Source organism: Pleurodeles waltl, chromosome 8 (assembly GCF_031143425.1).
Source record: "Pleurodeles waltl isolate 20211129_DDA chromosome 8, aPleWal1.hap1.20221129, whole genome shotgun sequence".
NCBI classification, from domain to species: Eukaryota; Metazoa; Chordata; class Amphibia; order Caudata; family Salamandridae; genus Pleurodeles; species Pleurodeles waltl.
In genome coordinates, this window is record NC_090447.1 from 870,184,231 (window position 1) to 870,196,636 (window position 12,406).

Genomic DNA, 12,406 nt, shown 5'->3' on the forward strand with positions numbered 1-12,406 from the left:
AACAGTCTCTTTGTACCTGTCTTAGATGGAAATGACAGCAGGGAACTCCAACTTCTCATCATGTTTGTCTTGAGGAAATGTCACTTCCCAGTATCCCAGACTTTGAGGGACAGAGCTAACCAGGGTTTCAGTGAGCAACTGTGATCCCTGCTGTACAGTGGCGGAACAAAACTTGAGGAGGCCCCCTGCAAAATACAGGAAGGGACCCCTCCAATGCTCCAGATCCAGTCAGGACCTCTCAGCCCAGGGCCCACTGTCCATGCAGAGTGCTGCAGGGGGCCCCCTGGAGCTCAGGCACATCACACCACGGGGCCTGTGGAGGCCATTGTTATGCCACTGCTTCTGTAGTGTTCTCATAAATTAGAGGTTGAGCAGTGAGAACTCTTGAAGCCCTGAGGCACAGCTTTTGTGAACCACTGTTTTTGTTATGGGCTTTAAGAGAAATTGGATATTGTATCTCTCCTAATCACTGCCTTACTTGCTAGTCTGCTGCAGGTCTTTTTTGCAGTCCCTGCTCCTCACCACCCAAAGTGCTGTCTGCCCAGGAAGACCCAGTGAGGAACACCAGCTGTGTGGAGTTGGCACTCTATGGAGCAGCAGTACTCTTCACACATGCATCATTAAGTTCTATCAATCAAGTTCAGATGCTGCAGGCATGTGCCCCCGATAACCAGGAACAGAGGCCCACTCTCTCCAGGGTCCCACTCTCAAGGACTTACAGGTGCCTTCACGGCTTCATTGGGTGGGGGTCCTGAACTTTAGGTCAGCTCAGCCTCGTTTTCAATTATGTGGAATCGCCCCAGGCTGTTGCTACCATGCAAGCCAGGCTGGAGACTGGTGGATCGTGCTTCTGCATTTTAAGTCCTCCACTTTCTTACATGTGCTCTGCTAGTGCCTTGGGTTTCCTGCAACACTTTTCCAGGGTACCTCCACATCACCTCCCCCGGTGGCCTACTTTGCTGCTCTTAGATGGTATAGATGCTGTGCGCGTCTTCCCGTAGGCTACTCCCTCCCATTACACTTTTCTTGACATTTAGGGGAAGAGAACATTGGTTCATAGAGCACAATTTTGCATTGCAACAAGAGTCAGGGCAGGAGGGTTCCTGTTCAGTGTATCTTAGATCAATAAATTCCCATATCAAATACCATTCGAGTGGCAACAACAGAGTGAGTTGAGCCAAAATTTAAACATTTACATAGGCCACTTTTTCTTTTCAAAATCAAAAAGCATAGAGAAGGTGATTCTTGGAAAGCTTTTCCCCTTGGGTGATACACATCAATATCTCAACTGTAAAATATTCCTAACTCGAGAATGATTTGAAGAGGGAAATATATGTTTGCACTTACTGCAGCCTGATCATACCATGACAACAAAGCCACAGATCTTAACATTTCAATTATTTGTAAATTTTAGACTTTTTTGAGAAACTCAAGATGTTCACTTGATTGGTACTTCGAAAGTCTGTCATATAGTCAATATCTGCTAAGTGTAAATAGTGCAAGTGGAATTTCAGCAGAATAAAGAGAATTATTTTCATTTTTATTAGTAAGCAAACACTCCAGTTGCATTTCTTCAAAAAGGGACACTATGCATCAGAACGAAAATATTCCTTAGGAATTCGAAATTAGGTGGCACAATTCTCACAATCTCTACAAATCCAAATGTAACGAGGGCCTGACATTAATCCAAAGCAATGAGAAGAGAAGGATCCAATGACTTCCAAGATTTCAGAAGTACAAAGCAGCATCAAATCACTGGACCTGATAACAATAAAAAACAACCTCTGCAGGGGCGCCATGTCTTAACAAATCATTTATTACTCAAAGAAATATGATCATTCGGGAAACTCGTATCAGCTCACATCGCAATAAATAACTTATCACAAGTTATGAGTGAAATTGTGCCATTCAGGCTAAAAAAAACAAAATCACAGCACAATTGTAAAACTATTAAGGTCCGTGTAACTGGGTAGAGTCACTCTCAATGCTAGAAACCTTGGTAGATAGGGGAGTTTCTGCATAGTATGACTGCAGCACTGGTTCCGTTACCTTCAGACAGCATGCTCACAGCCTCATCAGTCTGCTGGCCATTCCCCAGCTCTGCCGTCTTTCTTGGGTTCTGGATGTATCCCGGATAGTTGAGAGATGAACCAACAGGCGAAATGAATCCATTTTCTTGAGCTGTAGAGGTGGACATTGATTCCCACTGGATTTCTTTCTTTCGAAAGTTCAAGTCCACATGAACTCCAGTCCAGCCATAGAAGGCTAGTGTAAAGAGAAAACCCTGCATTGGGTTTAATATTCCCTGTGAAGAAAAAGAGAGAGTAGAGCTTAGCCCACCATAATGTTTTCCTAAAGAAAAATAATTTACTCCATGGAATGTTTTGTGAATATTGCTGGAATATGAAGATTATTTTAGTTTTTTTGTAAAGAAGAACAAGTGTCACTTTAATTGTATCTCAGGGTTTCTGCAATATTGTTAAGGAGACTAGAACAGTGCAGAAACAGAAGTTATAAAGTAATTCAGACAATTGATGAGATAACTTCTTAAATACAGAAAGATGGTTATTAGCTAACTGTACAATAATAACACTTTCTTAGCACACAAAGAAAATAAGTCCCTATAACGAAGTCTAAATGTAGTAGGACAGGCCTAATTTTGCCCCAAGGATCATTGTGAAGATGCACAAGACCAAACTGGGGGAAACTGAACATCCACAGATCGTCAAATAAAGGGGACAATACCATCTTCAAAGATGTTTGCTTCTGACTGTCCATAAATATGCATTTATTCATTAGCTGGTCAACTAACCTCAACTGCGGTGGACATCTCTGAGGTTAAAGATGCCTTCCATCTTGAAATCTTAGAATGTTCAGAAAACATTCATGCTTTTGAGATTTATCATTGATCTCCAGACTTTTCTATGCCAAGAACATGGTGCATATGACATCTGTACCTCATGGAAAATAACCCCTTCTTATTGCTCCTTCTTTGGCAAATCAAACCAGTTTTGACTCTGTAATCTGTCTCTTTTCAGCATTAAATAGCGAGTCAGTAGGGAGTCTGTTGTACCATGGAACTGTATACACATCCAGGTAAAATCAATGAACGGATTGTATAAGTAAAGAATCACTGAAACTATGAAGTGACTGAGAACCACTCCATGCGAGTCCTTCAAAAGATCCTTCTGGAGGATAATGTACATCAATAAAGGAGGGAGACTGAGGGAAATATCCTCATCAGACTTCCACTGTGGTAAGTTATTCAAACATTACAAACATTCTGCGTAATTGAAGTAGGAGGTGCTAAAAATAGTTGCAAGTCTGGAGGTTCACCTGAAATATTCACATTTAAACAGAGAAAAAGAAGGGACTGCTTCAACGGCATGCTTGCAAAAAGCTTGACTAACTGACAGTGGGGAAGTAGTGGGACCAGTGCGACCACCTCACTAGGGGTCAAAAGGGACACTAATTCAATCCTGAACTTTTTACCTACAAACCATTGATTATAGGTGTGCTCGCCTAATTAGTTCAATGGAATAAAAAACAAGATTGCAACACCCAGAATGCATTAGGCTATCAGACAAACATCTAGGCCTGACAAGTGCCTGTAATCACTGTAATCACTCAGAGGTAAGTGGTCACCCTGACAGGCAGAATGAGGCATTTCTGGAGGAAGCACAACTTCACACACTGGTCCTTTCCCATCCATGCAGATTCATCGTCTACCTAAACTTTCCCACCCTTGCACTTAGTTCCACATCCTCCCTCAACTAAGGAACATTATTTTGATAGTACTCACCTAAGAGACCTCTCGCTTTGCGTTAAGGTGCTTTTGTAGCTTCACTGAGCCAAGTCTACCATATTACCATGTCCCTCTTTCTTTTATATCTCTGCTACAGTAGCTCTAATTTCTTTGTTTGCTGTGTAGGTCTGAAAGCTATTGCTGGGACACAGTCCTCCATTGAGTTCTGGCGGTCCATTCTTTAGGATTCTGGTCAGGCCAGACCATCCTTGGAAATGGTTTGAGAGAACCCTGATTATCACCAGGAGCTTAATTGAGCTATACCTCTTTAAAATTGACTTGTGCAGTTTTGTTATTTGCCAAAGTCCAATTAAAACTTGTCTAAACATGACAGTTAGAAAGTCTTGCTTACAGAATGAATAGCTGGTGGCATACAATTTCTTAGAGATCTAAAATAGGATATATGCTCGGAAAATCATAGAGAAGTCTTTGATGCTGTGGAGCAAACTCATAGCACAATATAAATAATTCAGAGGGCAATATGAGTGGCTTATGCATAGGTAAGCAAAACCTGCAGACCTACTTAAAACTGCTATGCACAATTTCAGAGCATGGCTCACATCGTAAATGTTTAATTTAATTAAGTTGTGTCACTTTTAATACAGGTTTTATTGGTGTGTCCTATATATCTTCACCCTCTTCTGAAGGCCACCATGTTACTTGCTTGGAAACAGGTAAAGAATGAGAAACTCCAACCCTGGCCCATTTATTTGCTAAGCTACACAGCGATTGAAAAAACAAACTTCTGGCATGATCGAAGCCAGCTCTCTGTATATAATATAAATAAATAATTAACTAGACGAGAGGCAAGTATACATATAATGCTCAGGAAGTGCTGCCTAGTCATAACTAACATTTATGTTGTGTGAATAGGACAACAATTAACTCATCCAAATGTGGACTATGAATTAGTTATCACCAAATAGTAAGCAACTAAACTCAGAGCCCAACACGTCTGGCATGATTGAAGCCATCTCTCTGTATATGATAGAAATAAATCTTAAACTAGATGAGGTGCAACTATACATGTAATGATTGGGAAGTGCTGCCCAGTCAGACCTAACATTCATCTTGTGTAAATGGGACGACAATTAACTAATCGAAATGTGGATATATGAACCAGTTACCACCACACAGTATGACAGACAGAGCACAGCATCTGAAATTGATAACATGAGACCACAGGAGTTGTAGTGTCAACTAAGAGGATACATTTATGAATAACTTCGTGGGCACCTTTCTATGAAAATAAAAAACAAAACTAATATACATATGATACCATATTTGGCAAACACACAATCATGACTGATCATCTGCATCTTTTGGCATCAAACGAACCCAGTTGAAAATTGAAAGTAAGTCACACGATGCCTACAAGTCACTGGCACTAAAAATAATTTTGGAACACATGGACGCCTAGAGTAACGAGCAAGGCAAAAGAATTTGAATTTCAAGCAACTAGTAGCAAAAAACGCGTATTAAATAGCTGCAATGTAGATGCAATGTTGAACCAGTTAAAGTCAATAATATTTGAAGGTAATGTAGCCAAACCCAACATATTAACGTGTTCCTTCGCCTGGCGAGCAGATTCATCAACAACACACTGTCTTAAAGCAGAAATTATACTCTAGTAGGAAAATAGCAATGGCATGAACCAATGTCACAATGCACACAATTTAAGAATGTGACCCGTCCAGTCTTACAAAGAGTCAAATGCACTACAATTCAGAAAGTGATGCATCCCTTGAAAAATTAAAACATAACTGGTCCTAATCAACTTTCAGCAGTGACATTTCATTCCATGTCTGATTGGTGGGCACCCAATACCAAAACCTGTTTCCTAGCAATTGCAAGTCAATCCACAATCCCTCATTTTCGCAAATGGTTTTGTAGCAAATGTACCTTTTCTGCATGTCACTCCAGCTTTTTGTCTTTTTTCTGGACCCTATTGTTGCTTGTAAAAGGGTTCTATGCACCGTCACACAGCTATTTATTGCCACTATATATGTGCTCTGGCCCTACAATAGAGTTCATAAAATTGCTGGTCTATTTAACTGACCTGTAAGGCCACTGTAAATACTGTAGAAAATGCATTTACTGTGTGTCAGTTCAAATCATAAGACATGCAGTCTCTATTTACATCACCCACCTATATAACAAAAATAGAAGTCTGCAACGGAGCACCACTGTGGTCTGGCTGCCTTCATCTTAGGTGCACTGCAGTGGCAGATGGCAGGGAAAAGTGCCTTTGCCAAATAGAAAAAAAGTGTCTTTTATAAATTAATAAGTCACAACTTAAGTATGACCTGTAAGACCACAAGGCAGGGTGACAATATTTAAAAATAAAGAACACTACATATTGGAGTTAGTGTGCTCACACAGTGAAATAGAACCCAAAATCTATGTAATTATTTTGCCTTTGGTAGAGTTTACTCTGAACAGGATTAGATGATATTAAAATCTTTATTACATATCTCCGCCAGTGAAAATGCTTGTGAAATGTTATTTCTCACTTAGGGCCTGATTCTAACTTTGGAGGACGGTGTTAAACCGTCCCAAAAGTGGCGGATATACCACCTACCGTATTACGAGTCCATTATATCCTATGGAACTCGTAATACGGTAGGTGGTATATCCGCCACTTTTGGGACGGTTTAACACCGTCCTCCAAAGTTAGAATCAGGCCCTTAGTGTTTAATATCTGATTTTATGTTGCAATCATATTTTTGACAACTTGAGTGGAAATGTTACTTTATGAAAATGTACTTTGTGTGTCTAAGTCAAAACTGACCTATAACAAGTTTTCCCACTTTGCCCCTACAGAACTGAAATACATATCTAAGAATGGAAGAGTTAATAACTCTGGCTCAGAGGACATGAAGAGCAAATAGATGTTAGCTGCTGACCACTTAGGAAGGCTCATTTATCTTAGAATGGCCACAAACAATAGATACAACAAAGGACAGCCTTAGCACTGACTCTTTTGAATTGGAGATGGCACGGATGGCTTCTCCTAATCAGTTCCCTTTTAAGCAGTTCGACTTCAGTCTCAGTGGGGGAGAGAACTGATTTGTACCCAGTTTGGAGAGTTTGTCTACAAAGTGGAGTGACTAAGAAGCAGAAGTCAGAACTGTCTGGTGGTAGAAAGGTTCTACCATAATGAAACAAGGACTCCTGGCACAGTTTGCAGCAAAGCAAAGAGGATGTTCTGCTAAAGCGGTGATGGAACTGTTAGAAAATAGCTAGGATTGGGTGGCAGTGCTTCCATAATCACTGGGTAGCATACAGGGTAAACATGGCACCTAAACCACCCCTTTTCTTTGTATTCAAGGACCTGGGAAGACTCAACCAGAAGAAGGTGCTTATGGAAGAAGACTGCTGATTCCTGCTGGAAGAAGATTTACTCAAGAACACATGGTCTAAAGGTCTCCTGAAGGTGCCAAAAAGGGGAAGGGATTGTTCCCAAAAAGGAAAGTGGTTGCCCTCATGCTTGCCTGCTACAGGTACACATAAAGCAGAAGGAATCCTGCCTTCAAGTGAGCCCAGCTGACCATAGAGGAACGGACCCTGAAGGAGACCTGGCTGGAGAAAGAGCTGGTACCTAGACACCTGCCCTGGAAAGCGGGAGTCTGCAAAAAGTACATTCCCAGTAATTGGAGAATGGTGTTGGAGAATGTTGTTGGTGAGAGCAGGGCTGTGGTGTGAAGCTGGGTGGTGCGATGTACGATGCATCCAGGTCACGGTGCAGGCAGTGGCAACATTGTTGCTGAAGTGCTGTCATCGGTAGGCTTAAAGCAGAGGTACACTGAGGGCAGGCTCCGTGCGGTGCCCATGGGTCGCGGTGCAGACAGGGGCATCTGTTGATGACACTGGAGTCAATGGCATTGATGTTGGTGGACCAGGGCTGCGGTGCAGGACGGTGAGTCATGTACCTCACGAGCTGTGCCCTCAGGCCACGGTGTAGGCAGCGGCATCGGTGTCAGCGTGAAGCATCGTCGTTGGGGATGCCACAGCTACGGTGTGAGCTAGGCAATGCGGCGACCGGGGCCCACAGGTCACGGTGCAAGCAGAGGCTCAGTGACGGCGTTAGGTGGCAGCGTCGGTGAGACCAAGGTTGTGGTGCAAAGTGGGGCACGGCTCCATGCGGCAGCATCAGGTCACAGTGTAGTCAGCAGCGTCGTTGACGGGGTCGCTGTGGTTTTTCTTCTGTAGCAGCACAAAACACACAGGGGGTCATTCTGACCCCCGCCGGCGGCAGAAGCCGCCGGCCTGGCGGGAACCACCAGAAGACCGTACCGCGGTCAGAAGACCGCGGCGGTCATTCTGACTTTCCCGCTGGGCTGGCGGGCGACCGCCAAACGGCCGCCCGCCCGCCCAGCGGGAAAGCACCAGCAACGAGGAAGCCGGCTCTGAATGGAGCCGGCGGAGTTGTTGGTGTGCGACGAGTGCAGTTGCACCCGTCGCGATTTTCAGTGTCTGCCACGCAGACACTGAAAATCAATGTGGGGCCCTGTTAGGGAGCCCCTGCAGTGCCCATGCCAGTGGCATGGGCACTGCAGGGGCCCCCAGGGGCCCCACGACACCCGTTCCCGCCAGCCAGGTTCTGGCGGTGAGAACCGCCAGAACCAGGCTGGCGGGAAGGGGGTCGGAATCCCCATGGCGGCGCTGCTTGCAGCGCTGCCGTGGAGGATTCCCTGGGGCAGCGGGAAGCCGGCGGGAAACCGCCGGCTTCCCTTTTCTGACCGCGGCTTTACCGCCGCGGTCAGAATGCCCCCTGAAGCACCGCCAGCCTGTTGGCGGTGCTTCCGCGGTCGTTGGCCCTGGCGGTCCATGACCGCCAGGGTCAGAATGACCCCCACAGTTCCCAGTGCTGTAGGCAGATGAAGCTAAAATCTTTGATATCCCTGAGACTTCCAACAGGAGGCAAGCTCTACTCCAAGGCCTTGAAGAAACTTCACAAGTAGGATACACATCAAAGTCCAGTCCTTTCCCTCTTTAATGCAAAAGCAGCAACTGCAGGCCAACCCGACAAAGCACACACAGCAAAGGGGCAGTACTCCTCCTCCAGCTCTTCTCCTTGGCAGAGTTTCTTCTTGAACCAGAAGTGTTCAAACAGTTTGGGTCCACTACAGTCTCTGTTGGCCCCAGACACACATCAGGGGGTTGGAGACTGCATTGTGTGAGGACAGGCACAAACTCTTCAGGTGTAAGTGTCAGCTCTTCACTCCCCACTCTAGCCCCGGAGACTCATCAGGATATGCAGGCTACACCCCAGCTCCCTTTGTGTCACTGTCTAGAGGGAATTCACAACAGCCCAACTGTCAGTCCGACCAGATGTGGCATACACAAGCAGGCAGAGGCACAGAATGGTTAAGCAAGAAAATGCCCACTTTCTAAAAGTGGCATCTTGAAACTGACAATCTAAAAAACAACTTTACCAAAAGGTGTATTTTTAAATTGTGAGTTCAGAGACCTCAAACTCCAGATCTCTATCTGCTCCAAATGAGAAACTGCACTTAAAAGTTATTTAAAGGCAGTCTTCATGTTAACCTATGAAATCGATAGGTCTTGCAGCAGTGAAGACTAAATTTAGCAGTATTTCACTGTCCGAACATGGAAAACACATCAGGAAATGTCTGACCTTTAACATACACTGCACCCTGCCCATGGGGCTATCGAGTGCCTACCTTAGGGGTACCTGATATGTATTAAAAGGGACGGTTTGAGCCTGTCAAGTGGGTACACTTACCAGGTCGAATTGGCAGTGCAAGACTGCACACACACACACACTGCAGTGGCAGGTCTGAGGGATGTTTACAGGGCTACTCATGTGGAAGGCACACTCAGTGCTGCAAGCCCATTAGTAGCATTTGATTTACAGGCCCTGGCCACACATAGTGCACTTTACTAGGGACTTATTAGTAAATCAAATATGCCAATCATGGATAAACCAATCACCAATAAACTTTACATAGATAGCACTTGCACTTTAGCACTGATGAGCAGTGGTAAAGTGTGCAGAGACAATAAACCAGCAAAAACAGAGTCCAGCATACCATGAACACAGGAGGTCAGAAGTCAAAAAGGCAGGGGAAACACACCAAAAGATGCCAGGTCTAAAAGTAACATAATCAGCTGATCAATCTTGGGAAAACAGAGTCTACTTACTGACACAGTATGGCTTAGAGGGACCAGGCCATCTGGAGCCCCAATACAACCCAGTGAAAACCCTGCAAACTTCCTGTAAATATTTGGTCTTTCCTTCGCCAATTCTCTCTACATTCAACCCTGACTTTGATGACTGACTATTTTTGGGTCTTCACTGCAGCTATAGTACTCTACTATCCTCATTAATCATCTTTTGCAATGGCAATATTTGGATGAAACTCCCAGACCATCAAGTAGCAAAATCTACCATTACCTCTGCGTAATCACTTGACCTTAAGTAATAAACCTCTGTTGTTCACACAGAGCACTGACTTACTTTAGACACAATTTTCTCATGGAATTTAATATGAGATCAGCATTACCCACTGCTCTGGACTAACCACTTTCTAGAAAGGCTCCTTGTGATATAAACACTGTTAGGGGCTTGACCTGCTGTTGGATCACTCTGAGCTAGCCCTATCTTTAACACTGCTTGAAGCCCCCATGAAACCATCACAAGCTTTTGTCATTAAAGGGAATGCAGCCTCTACTTTTAATCAATGGATCTCAAATGCCAATGATTCTCTTATGCTGAAACCCCAGTTAAACCTCCTCCACTACTGCAAACTGAAAACAACAAATAACCCAAACTGTAGAACTAAATCCCAGAAAGGAAACAGTATTGAACAAACTACTGCATAACTAAGAGATCATCTTATTTTCATATCTCCAAGAGAAACACCACAGAAAGTCCAGAATGCTTTGCATATGGAGGACATGGGGACAGGGCAATGGAGACTACAATCATGGAGGACTGAGACTTCCAGGTCAGTAGGACATGCATGCTGACCCAGCTGATATAGGGCTGGTAGACAAATCGAGGAACTCCCATAGTGTAAGAGGGAGAGCCCTATGATGGTTGAACAGATAGCAGATGTCTTTAGCTTTTGCAATAGTTTGCAACCATTTTTGGTCCCAATAACTTTTTTGCTTTTCAGTTCTCCCTTCCTTTGGCCCCTTCCCATTACCTTACTATCGGTGACTGCTGTCTTTGTTTCCCTGTTGTCCTCAGTATTTGATATACACTTGTCTTTACTCCTGTGTCAGTCTTGCTCAGAAGCAAACAACATTCAGCTTCTGTTGAAACAGGAAGAGTAGTCAGATGCTGAATGTATTAAACTCAGAATTTTTCACTATGCCACCACAGCTTGATGACCAGAAACCATATGTAACTAGGGACCTGATGTACTAACTTATTGTGCGGTCACAAATGTTGCAATGTGCAAAACAGGTGCATTAGAGTCAGCAAAATTGATTTACAATGAAGTAAACTCCAAACATTGCAATGGCATTGCAAATGGATACCCTTTTAAAATTTCGAAGGGGTGTGTTGTAGGTGTCCCATCCATTTGCGAACCCATATGTGAAGTGTCAATGTTTTTCAACCATTCGCTGGTCACAAAACATTAAACAGTAGTGTTGGTAAGCCAGTCGCAAAAGGTAAGGGGATCAATGGGACACCATCCACTTTGTGAATAATAAAAAGGTCTGTTGGGTTGTAGGCAGTGGTCCAGGGGACTAATGCCAACTCCCAAACAAAAGTTTTAAAAAAAGTAAATTTTGTTTTAAATGCAATCTTGTTTCCTTTAAGGTAACCAGGCTGCATTTAAAATAAAAAACTTAGTTTATTTAAATGTGATCACAGACATGGTGATCTGTGGACCCGAGCAGGCTGCCATCCATGATGGCATCCAATTGGACTTAAGTCACAATTTGAGACCTGCCTCACTGATATGCACAACGTTTGTTGAATTGTGTTCCACTTGCAATGGAAATTTTGCAAATTTACTTGTTAGTACATAGGCCAGTTTGGAAAAATCCGCAGTAGTCACATAAATACTGGTTGCAATCAGGCCCCTAATGCCAGAAAGAAAGATATTGCTACCTATGGATATCTGACACACATGATGCCTGCAGACTGGTGGCACATAGAACTTGGCATCACACTTTCTCTGATATACTCAAGTAAAGCCTTTAGTGAATGTGGACTAGCCTTAGCATCACACTTGGTCATGCAGAGTGCCTTCCATCAGCTGGGAATCTTCCTTGAGCTCCCCTCACAATTTTCAGCAGTCACTACCTTAGTGATCTCATGTCTGGACATTGCAGCACCCTCTACATTGGGTCTCACAAATAGATATTTTGCAGGCCATCATAGATAAACTTCAGCAAGACATCTACTGTATCTGCAGTCACAAGATCACATCAAACTAGCCCTTTGCACTCCAGACATATGAAGAGTCTCATGCACCTGTTCTATCCCTGCTATTTTATTTTTTCCCTGAGGTCCACCTGAATTTTAACATTCTGGAAATATCTGAGGGGCAACTAAGCAGATAGAAGCTCAAACCACAAAACTACTGCTCCATATCGACCCCCTTGGTTTACCTCATG

The 12,406-nt window shown here is 43.7% G+C and overlaps 1 protein-coding gene across 2 annotated transcripts in view; it reads right to left on the minus strand.

Annotated features, from left to right (window-relative positions):
- The window catches only part of GPR143 (G protein-coupled receptor 143), a 362,560-nt gene that overhangs the window by 192,189 nt on the left and 157,965 nt on the right, over positions 1-12,406 (minus strand). For both annotated transcript variants that reach the window (XM_069205143.1, XM_069205144.1), the window contains exon 8: positions 2,050-2,305. In XM_069205143.1, coding sequence (XP_069061244.1) covers positions 2,050-2,305 — 256 coding nt within the window. The remainder of the gene's footprint in view (positions 1-2,049; positions 2,306-12,406) is intronic.